This window comes from Leptodactylus fuscus, chromosome 1 (genome assembly GCF_031893055.1).
Source record: "Leptodactylus fuscus isolate aLepFus1 chromosome 1, aLepFus1.hap2, whole genome shotgun sequence".
NCBI classification, from domain to species: domain Eukaryota; kingdom Metazoa; phylum Chordata; class Amphibia; order Anura; family Leptodactylidae; genus Leptodactylus; species Leptodactylus fuscus.
Window position 1 is genome coordinate 115,777,931 of NC_134265.1, and position 18,189 is coordinate 115,796,119.

At 39.1% G+C, this 18,189-nt stretch overlaps 1 protein-coding gene across 4 annotated transcripts in view; it reads left to right on the forward strand.

The window, feature by feature from the left end:
• The window catches only part of TTC28 (tetratricopeptide repeat domain 28), a 450,602-nt gene that overhangs the window by 193,264 nt on the left and 239,149 nt on the right, over positions 1-18,189 (forward strand). For all 4 annotated transcript variants that reach the window (XM_075276534.1, XM_075276535.1, XM_075276536.1 and 1 more), the window contains 2 exons: positions 9,708-9,855; positions 16,598-16,870. In XM_075276534.1, coding sequence (XP_075132635.1) covers positions 9,708-9,855; positions 16,598-16,870 — 421 coding nt within the window. The remainder of the gene's footprint in view (positions 1-9,707; positions 9,856-16,597; positions 16,871-18,189) is intronic.

The following is an 18,189-nucleotide window of genomic DNA, read 5'->3' on the forward strand; positions in this document are numbered from 1 at the left end:
GACTACATACAAGCCTCCATGAATTTTAAGTCTGAATTTATTCTGGCTTATTTGTATGAAAATATTACCTAGAGATTCTACAATCAACGTGCTTATATTTTTACATTTATATCTACGTACTTTATTATTGTGGTGTTATCTAATGTCCCAAAAATACAAATGTATAAATAAATCTGTATGAATGAAATCTATGGCTACTATTTATTCATTTAGTAAAGGCAACATGTAAAGTCATACCTTGTAAGCACACATATTATTATAGGGAAAGCCTAGTGGAATATGCTAAATTAATATATGAATGGCCCATTATGTGAATATGACATTGTGGTTTAATAGGTTTTAGATGTGTGATTTAAGGAGGTTATTTATACCACAAGGGGCTGAAAAGGAATCTTAGAGGAAACATGAAAATGTACAGCTCTGTGGGACTTAATATGCTTTTTTCAGTGTTGAAACATCAGCATAATCCTCTGATGTAGCCATTTTGGTCAGTTCATGATAAATATTCAATTACTCTTCAGCTTTCCTTTAATACAGAACACAAACATGGGAATGCACCCACAGGCTTATCTTTTGATAGCGTAATAGGCTTTGGTGGCTTTGAATTCTGTATCCCTCAAGATACAAATAGAAAACATACAAGATAGAAAAAAGTTAGCCTATATTTAGATTTACTCATTGATCTAATTTTAGTTGTAGCGGTTGCAGATTATGGCACAGAGTGACGCAGACTCACCCGTTTGCTTTTTGTTTTTGAGAATAGCCTGGGATTATATTACAGTGCACTTGGTATGACGGCATGTTTTATAATCAACTCCACAGGCTTGGAGCTCTTTTTAGAAGAAAAATGTTTCCTCGCATAACTGTGGTTTCAGTGAGGATTTAAATACCAATACGTCACAGGCTATGTCCTTGACTGTGACTTTGAAGCTCTGTATGTTGCCATAACCTGTCTGTAGAGATAACCCGTCTAACCAATTGGTTAAGAGGGTATATACCGTACTTAACCATATAATAACTATACAAGCAGTTAGCTTTGTGAACAGTCGTCCCAGATTACAGTTAACACACTTTGGTCGGCTAATACTGTAGTAAATGCCTTTCCTATTTCCTTTACAGATTGTATCTTCCTAAAAGGTGGAACAGGTACTTAGAACGCAGTAGGTTTCAATTGTAATCTGAGATCGATTGGAACCATAGGGCAATAAGGATGGGTAGTGGGTGTTGTAGCTGTAATAGAGATGCTGAAATCTGGCACTGTTATGGCCATGTAAAACACATCTTACTGCCAGGATTGACTTAGCTATGACTAATTTTACTAGAAATTTATGTAAGACATCAGTCCACCTTCTCCGATGTTTGCTATATCCCAGTTTAGGTGGCATTATTCTTTAATAGTCACTGTTGACATTTCTGATCATATATCTGAAATGTGAACAGAGCCAAAATTGACATCCCAATGTCATCCCAAAAAAATGAAGGTTATAGATAATATAGTAATAGAGAAGTTACCAGTATAATGTACATACTTAGTGGCTGAATCTTTCAGCCAGTCACAGCCATACCTGTGTTATGATCATTGTAATTTTAATGCATGCCTTCTATGTTCTTTGCATGCATTTTTCTATTGGTCATCCACCATACTCACTGAAACACAACTTTGGAGCAATTACTATTAGAGATGAGCGAGTACTGTTCGGATCAGCCGATCCGAACAGCACGCTCCATAGAAATGAATGGCTGCACCTGGTACTTCCGCTTTGACGGCGGCTGGCCGCTTAACCTCCCGGCTACGTCCATTCATTTCTATGCGAGCGTGCTGTTCGGATCGGCTGATCCGAACAGTACTCTCTCATCTCTAATTACTATATATTGCTGTGTACACTCTGAATTTTAGCTGATACATTTCACCTGCAGTGATACATTGTAGAAAACATAGAAAACTATCATGACAAATGAGGTGCGTGTGTGTTGATGTATTTAGTTCTTAGTGCTAAGAAGTCTTAAAGGTTCACATATCTATCAAGGCTTTCCATTTATTTTATGTTCTGTTATAGGAACAGAACACAAGCCAGAGGACTTATCCATTCTACATCCAATGTGATAGCGCCCAGTGGACACTGTTGACTGTTCTAGGGTTCATCTTGTTTCCTTTATGACGTTTGTCATGTTGCTGGAAGAGATGTGAACATAGCCTAAGAGTTAAAAAGACCGAATGCCAACTCCAACTCTCTGCATCCTTCAATAGGTGCAAGTCCACTGATTCCTAAGCAGCTGTATTTTTTTCTCTAACCTCCATTGTTCCTGAGCATTTGGTGCTGTTAACTTCAGCACCCAATATGCTAATTAACCTTTCTAGTGTCAGGTGACTGGTCCTGTCTGTTTCCTCCAGCCCATGACTGCCCTCCTGACTATAGAGAATCTAAATAGCACATTGGGTGCAGAAACAGAAATATTTGCTTAGAAACAGTAGGGGCTAGAGAAGGAATCCCAAATATGACTGAAGTATTGGAATGGCCCTAGTTATTGGATATAAAGAGTTGGAGTTGGTGGAGGTGGTGAAAGTTGATTCCAGAAACAACTGACTAATATGTATGAGCGCCTTTTGACCACTTACAAATTGATGTTGCTGGAGAGAAGGTAGGATCGGGCATTTTACATGTCGAGTCATTGTGTTCTCACAGAAGACAAGAGGTGCATAAAAGCAGCTCTTTATTAATGAAAAACACATGCATGCTTGTCTAAACTATAAATCATATGTATGGTGGAATTGTTTTGGGACACACAAGCATTCATCCTATAAAGACATATGAGCACTTTAAGTTCTCTACAGGTTTTCCGCCTTTGCATGTAAACATTCACTAACAGCAAGTAAATATGTTGTACATTGCAAGGAATTGACAGACAAAGTATATTATTGTGCTATGTCACATTTACATAAGATTGCAAAGCCCCTTTCACATTAGCAGCTTGGATATAATCATATTTCTGAAACAAACAAGCCTGGAAACCTACTTAATAGACTTATCCAGGATTTAGATTTCAGTTCTCAGTTGCTGATCCGCCTGGTGTGTCAGAACTGTCAATCATCATCATATTTCAACAAATAATTATGAAGTTATTCAGGAGAATGATAACTGACACGTCTGCAGCAACTGGATAATCTTCCTGAGTAGTGTATAACAAATAGCATGCTGGTCAATAGGCAGGTGTAAGATTTCCTTCAACTACTGACGTCTCAAGACATCAAGACCTTCTTTTATCTTTGGTTGGAGTGTCTACTTAGATCATTCAGTCTTTCTGCTGTAGAACATGGACCTTGCTGTAGGCGCTTGAAAGATCTCTCAGTATATGACAACAGCAAATTTGCCTATATTGTGCTGTGCAGTAGTAGGAGTCTAATGTCAGGCAGCGACAGTTCAATATGGCATATGCCACCATGTGTGTCAAAGTTCAAATGGCACATCACTTTTCATTAGCTGCAATATTTAATTTGTGTCCATCTGTTTAACTAAAGCAAATTCTCTTGTCTTTGTTTATATTCCAGAGCACAGCAAATGTAATTTACTGGCCCGATTCCTCACTGTTGTTTCGTTCCTGGCTTGAAAGCCTTAGAAAAGTAATGGCAGTTAATGGAATAAATTCTGTCTTCTATCCAATTAATTAGAAATTGCCCTCCAATCACTGTTTGCTAATGGAAAGCAGATTAGATATTTATGTTCACAAATGTGCCTTGTCACCTCCGATTTTAACTAATGCCATGTTTTGTGGTTATTTTCTACTAGACCATGGGTGCTCTTCTCATAGAAAACAGACTAAAATGATAACAGAAATGTGCTATTGTAGCAGATGTTCTTGCATCCGTGTACAGACAACATTGTGGATGCAGCAGCCACAGAAAGTCCAGGAGTCTCAATGGAAACATATTATCCAAAAACAAAAAATAAGTAGTGACAGCAGTGACACAGTAGTAATGGTGTTTTTAACCGAACAACACATGCAGATGTGTCTACCCTTTCCTTAGATTGTATTTGTTAAGGACTCCAATTTCTTATGAAACAAATTCAATACCATATCACAACATGCTAACAAAACCTTTCTCAGGCAGCAGCTGACAACACAACTATTGGCTGTCCATATGTAGAAACATACAAGATAGATGTATTGTGACAGAGTATCACAAAATTATGTTTTTTTGTTTTTTTTTTAAAGAGCTGGCTTTCTTGTGCCACAAATCTAGGGATACACTGATGAGCAAAATGGAAAGATTCTACATAACTTATCATATTCTAAATAGTTACAAATCAAATTTATGTATGACATAGCCAAGATGACTGTCTATAAAATGATGGTAGTCTCATGTTCAAAGCTGTAGTGGCTGGTGAGATATGGAGCCTGAAAGTCAAAAGATCAAAATATTGTTACCCTTTTGCTCATCAGTGTATGTGGACAGAAAAAGAAAGGTAAAAAAGGACACATCTTTTTATGCAGTGTTTCCACCCACACTTGATAAAGATCCCTGCATTGGCCAAAATAGTGTAGTTTATATGACTATTCTACATTATAACACAATAACACAATACAAAAATTCATCCAGCTCACCCTTGTTGATCTCTCTCTTGTAAATGCAAAGAATGCTCCTTAAGGCCAGGGCCCCCCGTGGTGTAAATGCCATGATTTGTGCAGTGGAAACACTGTGGGAAAAATCACAGTATTTTACAGTGGATGGGGAATCTAGCGAATCCCATACGCACTTTGTGGTAAAAGCCACAGTGCAGACACGCCATGATTTCCAAATCTGGTGTGGTTTTGGAAATCACAGCTTGTGAGTTATACCTACAGAAGCGCCGGCCATTTCCCCATAGACATAATTGAAACAGAAAGTTTGCATTGCCGCCAAGTTTTTTCCCACAGCGCTTTTTTGCTGCAGGACGCCACGTGAGGCCATAGCCTAAGTCGCTCGGACAAAAAAGCCTGAACTCCTAGGCTCCAAATTGTGAATTCTGTGAGAATTCTACATTATAGCTATATGCCTGTTTGGATGTTGTCACTACTACGTGCTGCACATCCCTTGCTTTTATTCTTGATAGTCTGAGGAGTAAAAGTTACAGGAATATACTGTGTTTCCCCGAAAATACGACAGTGTCTTATATTAATTTGTCGTCCTAAATAAAGGACCTGTCTTATTTTCTGGGGACGTCTTATGACAACTGGCAGTCATGCTGGCACTTCCTTAGCAGAGCTCTGGCATGGCTTCCAGTTGTAGGTAGTGTAGGGGAGGGGGGAAGGTATCCTACTTACCTTTCCCATCTTCATAGCAGCGCTGGTGCTGTTGCTCGTCCCAGCAATGGCAGCAGAAGTGGTGGGCGGGACATAGCGAGGCTTCCGGCGGTTGCGCCTGAGAGCCTCACTTCACTGGCATTGCAGCTGGTTGGATGCTGTGTACTGTGTTCCGTGTGCACAGGAAAGCCGGCTGCTGCCTCTGCCTCTGGGATGAGCTGGGAGAGCCAACTGCCCGCAGCATATGCACAGCAGGCATATCCCAGCTCATCCTACAGCAGCAGGGACAGTGGATACAACAGCAGAGGCAGCAGCCGGCTTTCCTGTGCACACGGAGCACATCGCTGCAATGATTTTTGGACATGCCTTATTTTCGGGGGGTGCCTTATATTAGGCAATTCAACAGAAACCTCCCGCATGCCTTACTTTTGGGGGGTGTCCTACTTTCTGGGAAAGAGACTGCTATGTTGAAGAAAGCCTAGGATCAGTTTACTATTAATAAACTAATGGTAAGTTCACATGGTGGCAAATTTCTTAAACATTCAGTGTTCAGTATTTCTAAATAGGCTTGTACAGCATATACAGGATTCTCTGAAAGTTCCATTCAGGTCTATAGGTCAGATGCAGAAATTTTACATGCACCTTGTGAAAATATACACATGGGCAAATATACAAATATAAACACATTTCAACAAATATACACCTAACATGGTACACAAATAAAAGGAAAATAATATTCTCTGGGTTTTCAGTTTTGAATAGATACTTTCATTGTGCCCTCCTGCCCTAAGATGTTTTGTAGCTCTGGTAAAGAGGTGGATCACTATACACAAAATAATCACTCTTGTTTGTCTTTGTCCCTAGGGGTGATAGTGTAATTCCCTTATCTCAGTCACATACACTGGCCAATTTCATAGTAAGCCATTTCATCTAATTGTGTTTTTCAGGATTTACGAATAAACTAAAGTGCCTTGAGGAGGCTACAAAAGGACAGGGAACAATACAAAGCCTATGCAGATGTTGCTAAGCACTGGGCCACCATATCAATGGTATCAACAGCCACAAATACATTGCCCCAGAACTCAAGTCAGGCATTTCATTCTGCACAAGCTAGCCATAAAGCATTTAGAGTTTAGGGATGAGACATGTATTATTTTTGATGCCCTTGAGTATTGAGATGTTATTCATGAGCTATGATAGGATACATTTTTCACATTGTTAGGTTGATCTCTGTAATCTCTTCTAGAGCTGCAAGAGATGAAGGATCAATACAACATTGGTCTGTGAGCGTCAGCAGAGTTAAGGCACTTACTGATGTCATGTCTGCGACGACTACAGCTTTCACATTTCTTTTCTCATAAATGCCATATCATATGTCAGATGAGACTTGGATTGTATTTGACAAACTTCATAAGGCTAAGGAAATATCTGACAAATACTGTAAATAAACATAAGAAATAATCAATGTATTCTTTCTTCATAAGTTTCTCAGGTTCATAAAATAAAACCACTGACTATTATTAAAATTAGATGGGACTTTCATGCATGTTTTAGCCTACAGATAGACTCTACCTTGCTTTTACAGTCATAACAAACCCATCTGGAAACTAAATATTTTCTGTCACTATAGCTCAGTGAACCAGTTTTAGTTATTTAGAACATTTCTTCAAGGAGGCCTATCTCATATAACCATAGTGCATGGCCATTACACAATATGATGTGGTCACAGATATCTCTGCTTCACCTGTAACTAGCAAAGGCCGGATTCACATCTACACCCCGACCTCCGCTTTCAGGTTTCCGTCTTCTGCCGACAGAAGACAGAAACCTGGCAGACAGCGTCCGGCCGTGACGCCTGTGAGCATTTTGTGCTCTCCGCGGCGAAACTTTGTGTCCGGTTAAAAAAAAAAAAAAAAAAAAAAACGTTTCGCCGCAGAGACCAGAAGACGCTCACAGGCGCTCACAGCCAGACACTTTCCAAACCCATTCAAATGAATGGGTTTGAAAACTGACTGCAGGTTTCCGTGACCCTGACCAGTTTCTCGGGCTGGAAACGGAAACCTGCAAAACGGAGATCAGGCGCTGGTGTGAACCCGCCCTCACGTTGTCGGACCACAATGCTTATTACATCTAATCTGGCTGAGTAAGGGGTTTATGCAGATTTATAGTCCCCTCACCAACTGATTAACTGGACAAAATTTGCACCTTGTACCTACAAGATACTATATTATGTGAATCCTTGCATTTTTTTTAGGATATAAGCTGCTATCAGAAGTATTGCTCTCTTATGGTCCTGTTTTCCAGGGCTGTCTGTCTGATTCCAGGTGCCAGCATATATTGTTTGTTTTTTTTGGATATTATGGTGTTTGCATTGTTAGGTAATACCCTTATTTTGCATAAACTAAGCTGCAAACAGCCTCCATTTGTGCAAAAATTCTAATTATGTCAAAACTTCACTTTGTCTGCTGCCCTTGGTAAAATTTGGAATGTGAATTTGGTTTCCCCAGAAAGGCTGTGGTTAACATCTATGAGCAGATGTGTGAAGCTTAAAACCAGAAAATAGTGCAAAGTGTGACAAAATTGTGATATTGTAGATTTCATTTTATGTCTTAAGAACAGTCCAGCGTGCATTGAAGCATGCCGTTTTTTGTTGTTTTTTTTAAATCTCACTTTTAAGTAATCTCGCTTTATTTTATTTAGACTGGTTGATGAAATGCCAGTCTTAATAAATCTACCCCACTGTCTTCACTTGCTTTGTTTATGTAGTATGTAGACATAGTAGGTACAGGGTGTGCAAGAATTTCGCCCATACTCATGGTATACATATTATGCTTGCTTATCTTATTGTTCATGCAATTTAAACCCTGCTGTTTCTATTCTAAAGCAATATATACTGGCGCTCTCCACACTGGCTGTGTATCTTATTAGTCTCGGCTTACCTGTCTGAGTACAATTGGATCAGACACAGTGACACTGATTGGCAGACTGGCGCTTTAGGGTCCCCTTAGGGCTGGCATTGATAACCACATCTACATTGTAGGTTGAAATATTCCTACTTATCTTTTGCTTAGAATTTTACTCTCTTCTATATTGCATGTGAAATAAAAGCGGCAAAATCTGTAGACGCTTTATTAACATTGATTGTAAAGTTCCGACTGAGATGAACAAATAAAGCGCTAGCCAGGGATCATAGCAGTTATTATGCTTTTGGTTCATTGTATTGATTTGTTCTAGTTTTTCATACTAAACACTGTACGGTGAATAAATATTAGATCAGAGTTTGCTGGCATACAGACAGGGGAATGAATGCATCACTTTGGAATGGCAGAAATGAGCACAATAGTTTCTTCAGCGGTATGGACGATATTAAATAAATCTTAGAGGACAGAGTAATTAAGGACAGGGAGACTTTTATGATGTCACTCAATACCATTCCATGAAAGGGCAAAAGTGTCAAATGAATCTGCCACTGTCCTTTTGATAGCAGAGATAGTCTGCGTAGGTGTCAGTAAGGTCACGGATAAGATAGAATTATAGTAACTGACCTGCACTTCTACTGAATTTCTATGTACTATTATTGATTGAAGGTGGTGCTGATAAATGTCAGATTTAAGTGGAATACTCCATTTGCTCACATATTTAGTGCTGGATAGGGGTAACAATAGATTTGTATAGTGGAGCCACTATAATGATATGTATCAGACCATCTTGTGAGAGGAAAGTCAAGGTCAAACACAAATCACAAAACTTACAATCATTTGACTCTTAAAATGGCTACAACAGAACTACAGGTCCATTGTATCATCTTCAGGTCTTCGTAGTTTGTAAAATGTCATATATTCAGAGTTTTTACACATTTCTAAACTTGTGAAATGGTCCATGATTGTTATGTCTAAGGCCGTATTCACATATATAGCTCCAAAATGCTGATTTGAAAGACCTTACCAGAAGGCATTCTTGAATAACATTTTTTTAGTATTTGTATGGTAAAATTCAGTTATCATATGTTTATATAGTAAGTATGAAGTACTACTATAACTTACTGACCATGTCCATTTACCCTATTTGTCATGCCCCTGTTAAGCTTGAAGATTCAGAACTTCAATATTAATGGCCTATCTTGGCATGGGCCATCAATGTTAGATTGGTGGTCTGACTATTGGCACCCCTAATGATCAGGTTATTGAAGGGGTCATGGTGCTCCAGACTACCTTCCCCTTTATTGTTTACCATGCACAGCTCCATGCATTTTGTAGTGGTGGTGACTGGTACTGAGCAATAAACATACAGGCCTAAAGAGTCAATCAAATCTTAATACTACTAATATGTGAAATCCTTCTTCATAAGTTATGCGTAATAATTTATTTATTATATATTCTCACTCTTCAGTTTCTGACAAAGCCTTTTTTTTTTTTTTTTATTTCTAGGCATACTTCAGACAGGGTGTTGCCCTTCAGTATCTTGGTCGCCATGCAGATGCCCTGGCTGCATTTGCATCTGGCTTGGCTCAGGATCCCAAGAGTTTACAACTATTGCTTGGAATGGTAGAGGCTGCAATGAAGTCCCCAATGAGAGGTGAGTAGTAGAATTTATTATTGTATCATACACCTGTTTTAAAACAGGACGTAATGCATATGCAAATACAAACACCCATTTACTGATCTTAAGACTAGACCTTGCAGGCAGAAGATATGCCAAATTTATTAGGGTGCGTTCACACGATGTAAAATGGAGTGCAAGCTGGCACGTATACGCGTGTCAGCATTTTGCGCGCTCAAAAAGATTCCATTGATTTCAATGGAAGTTACGAGCGTATATGCCGCATTATTTTGCGCCCGTAATTTTGCAGCCGCAAAAGAGGGGAAATCGGGGCCGCACGGTGGCTCAGTGGTTAGCACTGCAGCCTTGCAGCGCTGGGTCCTGGTGTTCAAATCCTGCCAAGGGCAAAAGACCATCTCCAAGGAGTCTGTATGTTCTCCTCGTGCTTGCATGGATTTCCATCCTATATTCCAAAGACATACTGATAGGGAAAAATGTACATTGTGAGCTCTATGTGGGACTCACAATCTACATTTAAAAAAAAAAAAAAGAGGGGAAACCTAGCAAAACCAAGCAGCAGCCTGTCATAAAACAGCATAACACAATTCATTCATATGCCCTAGATCAGACACTGGGGAAATCCTCCAAGCTGAATCACCCTCTAATGTCCAATGTTTTCCAGTCTCCATTGAAGAAAGTTGTCTATTATTAGTCATCTAGTTCCTAATGTAGTAATAATAATAAAAGACCAATAATCTCAAAGCAAAACAAGAAAGTAAGATGTAAGATAATAGGCAGTACTTTCTTGTATAGACACGGCTGATATAGGGGCTACTTTACCATCAGTCGATACATTATCCTTGTTGCTTAAGTAGACTGCTGTTAATTCATTCCTGTCTACCACCATCATGCAGTGATGAAGTGGAAGCTCCTTATAAGAGATGTCATTTGTTATGTTTCTAACACATTCTAGGTTGCTCTGCCCAGAACTCATCTAATATAAGAAAAGAAAATAAATTTTACATTTGACATTTTAGCTAACTAGACAATGCTTAATTCTTTGGACATTTAATGGATTTCAGTGCTGAGCTGTAAATGTTGTGCTTTCTCATAAATCTCTGTCGCCAAAAAGTTTGCCGTGACAACATGAGGCTGCAAGACTTGATTTGTGCCAGCGTGAACTTTCACACTTCATCTCATCTCTGTGAACATCATTTGCTTTTCTACTCATTTATTTATTTTGTTTCCAAGTTCACCTCATTTTATCATTATTGCAATTTATCACGGGTGCAGAGTAGCAGTGGACTGATGTATCGTAGTGTATATATCTTACTTCATCACTGCAGAGACATAGCCTACTAGGGATGTGCCAAGAGAGCACCTTTAGCCTTCTGGACCATTGCATAACCAAAATGTTTTCCAGGGCAAAATAATAAAAGAAGAATTCAAACATGATCCATAATTTAACCCTATTGGGGGCCCTAATTTTACTCAACTTTTAGGGTAGAATCCAGGCTGCTGCTTATTTCATTGCTTGTCTATCTGTTCTGTTGTTACTTATTGTAAATCTTAAGACAAACCCTTCCTTACTAACACAGTGGAGGTCATGTACAATAACTAGTGCAAACAAAAAAAATGCAAGGTTACCATAATATATCGAAGTCAAACGTAAGCTGATAATTCAGAGTATGTTAACATCTGCCATCTCTCTTATCAGAGACATTGGTTTTATATGACAGCTTTGATTGTTCACATTAAATGCCCTATATAAGCTCAAGAACACCCAGAACAAAGTGATTTCCATTATATAAGTGGTAAAATAATTCTAAACTACAAGCAATTAAATGACCAGTCAGAAAAAAATGTATCTTGGCAAGTTGCCTACATTTAATGAACTTCACAGGCCTACAGAGATCATAGAGGTCTGGTTAAGTGATCTAGACTGCAAAGAAAGTTGTCACAGTCAGGAGTAGTGTGCTGTGTTAGAAGCAACAGGACAGCCAGCTACGTGAAGCAGGTTCATAAACTTTACAGCAACAACATTTTAGGAAATTTTTAATGAATATGATTTAAAAAGTTGTTTCTTTTGCAAATGAAAAATACAATAAATTACATAGATTTTAATGTCTACATGCTCTTTTGTCATGTCACAAGCCAGGCACTTTCTTGGAAACACGGAATTATAGAGTCTATAACTGTGCCATCAAAACATTTCTGTATATACCGTAAATACATTTGATAATAATAAAAAAAACTCTCAAAGAACATGAAAGGCAAATACTTGGACTTGATAGGTAAAACCTCAAGGGCTCATTCTAGATGTTTTTTTGCCTCATACAGCTGACTTAATAAAGGGCAGTGAGAATAGACGCTGATGTACACTGTGAATCACTTGTAAACTATATTATAACAATAAATCCTAAACCTTAAACTGCAATATCCACATCCTAATGCCTTTAAAGTCATAATAGTAAGGAACGGTCAGGACGTAAACTAGGCTCAATTATGTATTGATCTAGAGATGAATCAGATGGAAAATCTACCTATTCTTATACTTCAGAATGAGTTCTACAGCATATATCACTGTTTAGTATTAGCCCGGCTTCCACCACAAACACAGACATTATACATGCCTTCCTTAAGGGATCAGCAAAGTATTGATTTCACATTGGTGCAGCTACTCAATACACTCAACTCAGCCCCTGTGTCACAGTATCTTTACAAATGGGGACACTTTCTATCCTAGATTTTCTAACACAGACTCCTGGACATAAGTAGGAAATACACTAAACTATATTCATTGGTGTTATATAATGTAAGAACAAAACACAACTAGGACATAAAGTCTAAACATATAAAATATAATATTCTAGACATTTTTTTTGTATGACCGTGTGTAGGTATGGAAGCATTTTAAAGAATCTTGACATTCTACCTAATATCTATTGACTAAAAGTCTAGCACATGGATGTCCTGGGATTCTCTTGGTCTTGATAAAAGAGTTTTATGTCTCTTATTACGTGTTCTGCCTCCAGCCCAATAATAGTGTAGTGAAAGAAAAACCTATTATCAGTCACATAAGTCACTTACATATTTTCCTTGTTTCATGGTTGACGTTTTACAGCCTACATGGACCCTAAGCGAGTCAGTTATTAATGAGAACTCTGCTTTTGTCTAGGTGTAGAGCACTTTAAATCATGGCTATACTTACTGTTGTATATGTCAATCTCAGAAACCAAGTCTTGTTAAGGGTGTTTGAGGACAGAATTTAAGATTAGCCGAGTTTCTTTCAAGGAGCAAAGGAGTCTTTAAGCATCTGTGCCAGACATAATTGTAATGCAACCTGAAATTGAAACCCATAAAATGGACCAGTTTCCACATTACAAATTGGCTGTGTGTCCATTGGCTATGCTATGCTCTTTGAAGTATTATTGGAAAAAAACATATACAACATTAGATACATTTTTTTTTTGTCACACTATGTAAGTGGATAGAGATGAGCGAGCATATTCGATCGAATTCCTCCGCCGCATAGTTCTTGGTGTAAAAAAGCTCCAGGGAAGGTGGAAGGGCATCGAATTTTTACTGCCCCTCCCACCTTCCCTGGTGCTTTTTTACACCAAGAACTATGCGGTGGAGGTATTTGATCGAATATACTCGTTCATCTCTATAAGTGGATAAAAATAAAGCATTAAAGGGACTTCCCACTAATAAGTGGCTGATTGCTGACAGGCCGGTAGGTCTCTGCATGAACATCACTGGATTCACTTTACCGGGAATGAGGAAGATAAAGTAGCTGAGTTAGGGTAAGTTCACATGGGGTTTTTTTGGTCAGGATTTTGAGGCCGTGACCAAAAAGATGGCTTCCATTGATTTCAATGGGAGCCGGTCAGTTCTTTTTTCCAGGAGCCGTTTGTTTCGGCTCCCGAAAAAAGAAACAAGATGCTCACTCTTTCAGGCGGATTCACCTTGTGACATCCGCCTGAAGACACTCCCTCCCGACTAGGCCCATTCATTTGGGCTAAATCTGGAGTGGAGTGCGTGACTGGATGCCGGTGCACTGCATCGGCATCCAGTCGCAGCTACCCGTATTTTGGTCTGAAACCTCAGGTTTGGTCTGCCTCAGGTTCCGGACCAAAAAACTCCTTGTGAACTTACCCTTACAATGCTCTATTACTCACACAGAAGTGAATAAAGTGGTAGAAATTTATGCACAGTTCTACTTCACTTATACAGGGTACCCCTGTTTATATGAGCGGTGCAGGTCTCAGTGGTCAGGTATCCAGTGATCAGACACTAAGGGCTCATTCGCACGGGGGGCGGTGGGGCGGATTTTTGCACCGAGAGAGACGTGGGGAGCAGTGTCACTTTCGGGTCAAAACCCGCCTACCATTACCGTCACGGTCGCGGCTTTCCCCTCCTGAGTCGGCTCAAATGAATGGGCTGGCCTCGAAGGTTGCTGCCTTCAGGCGGAAGCCACGGCTCAGCGAGCCGCAGAAGATGCCTGAAGAAAGGGCAGCTCGCTTTTTTTTTCCGCTAGCGGCAAAAAAGAACGCTAGTGGTCTCCATTGACCACCATTGTATGGAGGCGGATTTTGAGGCGAAATCCGCTGTCAAAATCCGCCTCCTTGCCTCCTTGTAAACTAGCTCTAATGGTGCTAATACACAGTAAATAAAGTTGATGAAAATTAACAATTACAACCAAAATGAATATATGCTGGATGAATTTTAACAGCAAACTATTGTTTTAGTGAAACAATTACATACTGTCACCTGCAGAAAAGTCAGCCATGTATTTAAATTTTCATCTGATAGCCAGGGAAAGATGGTTTGTTCAACAAAAAAATCTTAATACTCAAATGAACATTCTTCATAAGAACATTCCCAAAAGATCTTTCATTTATTACCTGGTGTCACTGAATAAAAAGTGTTTGTCTGTATGATTGTTGATAGTTCATACTTCTGTCAAATGTGTATGGCCATTTTTATCCACTATCCTGTGGATAGGGTTTTTTTTTTTTTTTTAACATAATGACCAGACATTTCCAGTTCTTTTAATAAAAGAAACCTTTCTCTATTTCATCCTCACGTGGCGTAAACGCTGAGGTGAGTCCGCACATTGCAGAAAAATACCCACAGTGGAAATACTGTTATCTCCAGTATAATGGAAGCAAAAAGTCCGCAGAGAAAAACTTTGCGGACTTTCCTTGAAAAGCACTGCAGGAAAAACCACAATACATTTCCGCTGTAGTTTTTACCGCAGCGCCTTTTCGCGGAAGCCCCCTATGTGGGGCCTTAGCTTTAGAGTTACAGTAATATTTTTATTTTATCCAACAGTATATAATTATAATTCCATATTTATTTTATTTATTTTAAATAAACAATATCAAACTTGGACTATAATGAGAAAGGGGGAAAAATAGCCGACAAAGGGGTCCCACAGGAATAGGGAGGAGGCATATAGAACAGAAAAACATCACAACAGCTGTTTAGTTGTATGAGCAAGAAGTCACTGTTAAACTATGTAAAAATCGAGAACGTCAGGGTATGGGGTAGGGTGAAATAGCAGAAAAAAAAAGATTGAAAGAGGAAATGAAGAATGAGAGTAAAGGAAAAGGATGCGGAAAAAGCAGAAAAGAGAAGCAAAGGTAAAGAAGATTAAAGAAGAAAAAGGGGAGTAGGTTCCAGGAGGGAGTACAACAATCAACTAAAAGGAGTACACAGAAAACGGGACACAGAAACTAAAAGGAGGGGAACGTGATGGGGGACTATACCAGCAACCTCCGTGACAAAAGCCCTAAGTGGGCAGGCAAAGAATAACCTCATATTCACTGGAGTTGTGAAATCCCATCCAGTAGCCCAAGTTTTGTTGAACTTATCATAAGAGTAAATGATAGCAGAGGTCAGAATTTGGACAAGGAGTGCTTATAAAGACAGACTAGAGTTTCAGAGTGTTAAAGCAGAGCAGGGCCCAGGGATTGAGTGGCTCCCATAACTTGTTGGATGACCTGTTGTACTCCACTCCAGGAGGCAGTCAGGGATCTACAGGACCAAAATATATGAAGTATTGTGCTCCCTTCCTCTACACAAGTTTAACATTCCAAGTCAATTTCCTGAATATTATTTATTATTAATACACAAATGCATCTTCAGTGGCACTCGGTAACTTCAGGTCCAAATTTTTACTAACTTCTTGGAAGCAGAATCTGATAGAGGCCTTGTATGTCAATTGAAAAATACATTCCTTCTGTTCCAGTGTGAGGGTCATCCCAAGATCAGACTCCCACTGAAGCATATAAAGGGCAGTGCCCAATCTGCAACAAGAGGGTATGTGCCATCAGCAAAGTTTGATGCAGGACCGCATGCCCTTGACTCGCAATGTGTAAGGGGCTGGTAGAGAGTATATTCATATATAATATGTGTTCCTACCATGTAAGGATTGACTAAAACTTTTATATAAGGTTACATTTGAAGTCTATAATATGTTTGGTTGACCACTACTACACTGTGTCATCTGCTGCATTTTTGTCTTTCTGTATCTATTGTCTATGTAATAATTTGAAATGTAAACTCTATGGGAACATTAGTTAGTTAGGTTTCAAGATAGACTGTTTATTTTCTCTTATTTTTCTTCACTTTTCTCCTTTATATAGTATATATTAGCAATACTATTCTATTCTTTCACTTATTTCTGTTGAAGAAAAAAAATGTCATGTGGAATCTGCGCACTGTTTTAAGTTACTATATTATTTCTGACATTATATTTCACTTGTTTTAGAATCTCTGGAACCCACATATCAGCAACTTCAGAAGATGAAACTGGACAAGAGTCCCTTTGTGGTGGTTTCAGTGATCGGTCAAGAACTTCTGACAGCGGGGCATCATGGTGCTTCAGTGGTTGTATTAGAAGCTGCACTGAAAATTGGGACTTGCAGTCTAAAATTGAGGGGCTCAGTATTCTCTGCTCTGAGCAGTGCTTATTGGTCTCTCGGGAACACAGAAAAAAGTACAGGATATATGCAACAAGATTTGGACGTAGCAAAGACTCTAGGTACAACCATTAATTGTGTATTTGTCCTTATACAGTATACTTGTATAATAATCTCTAAAATTATTAACATCTCACACTAGTTTTTTAATCCTAATCCAGAAAATATATATTTGGACATTACAAATATATGTTTAATTGAATCTTCTGGTCTAAGGTTCCATGATTGGTTATGTCCTTAATAGATTAATACTGTGGTACAAATATAGATGAAATGCATTTCAGGATATAATTTCCCATTAGAAATGTCCAAGGTGCCTTTGTGTGAACAAGAACCTGAATAAATCTCTGTATTCTCCACGTGTTCACACCATTAAGTTCAAAAATATCAACTTTACATCAATTAAAATATTACAAAACAAACTTTTTGGCTGTACTTCTAGTTGCCGATTTGGTAGATATGTATCAGCTATATTAAAGGCAATGCTTACTCTGGTGTATTGAACATTCAGCCTGCAAGACAATTGGAGTCATACACCGCACTTTCTATTGCAGTCATTTTTGCCATTGCCCATTCGCAAAAATGAACTTGCAGAAATCCATGTAAATTATTTTCCTTCGCAGAAATTTCTGCAGCAAAATCTAGCTAATTGACCCCAAGGGGTAATTCAGACTACTATGATATGGCTCTGTTATATAGACAGTATTGTAGCCAAATAAGCCAAAGGTTTAATGGCACGACTGAGCAGGGTTATGATTAGCAGGTTATATTAAAAAAAATAATAAACAAACAATAACCTGCGGAGCCCACTGGGCTCTGAACCGCAGAGCACCCTTGTGTGAACAAAGCCCAACAGTTAATACCATTGCCTGGCAACTACACTATCTGGGTACAAACTGAAACTAAATATATAAGCTCTCTGCAGGACAGAGCAGCCACAACTGAATACAAAAGTCTTGCAGTTAACCCTCTGCAAGACAAACACAGCAACGCCCATGTGCTCCCAGTTACTATACTGGGCTGCACCTACTGCAGCCACCTGCTGTTGCAGCACAGACAGTGTGAACTATGTCCTAGCTAGTAGCTACAATTGTCCTAACTAATAGCTACAATTTCTGGAAGGGAGACCCACTTCCACAATAAATAAGACATAGACAAAGCATGCAACAGTGCTGGGCCACACACAGAGCCACAGTACATGTAGCATTTAAGGTTTGAGGCTAGAGCACCAGGGGTCCAAACCAGCCTCCTTAAATGGAGGGAAGGCGGGACTGATCAGCCAGCCTAGGTGCTCAAGCCAGATGCCGATCGGCTGACACCAGTGTCAGTCAGCAGACTGACCGCCCATCGGCTGCAAGGGAATTAACCCCATGCATGCTGG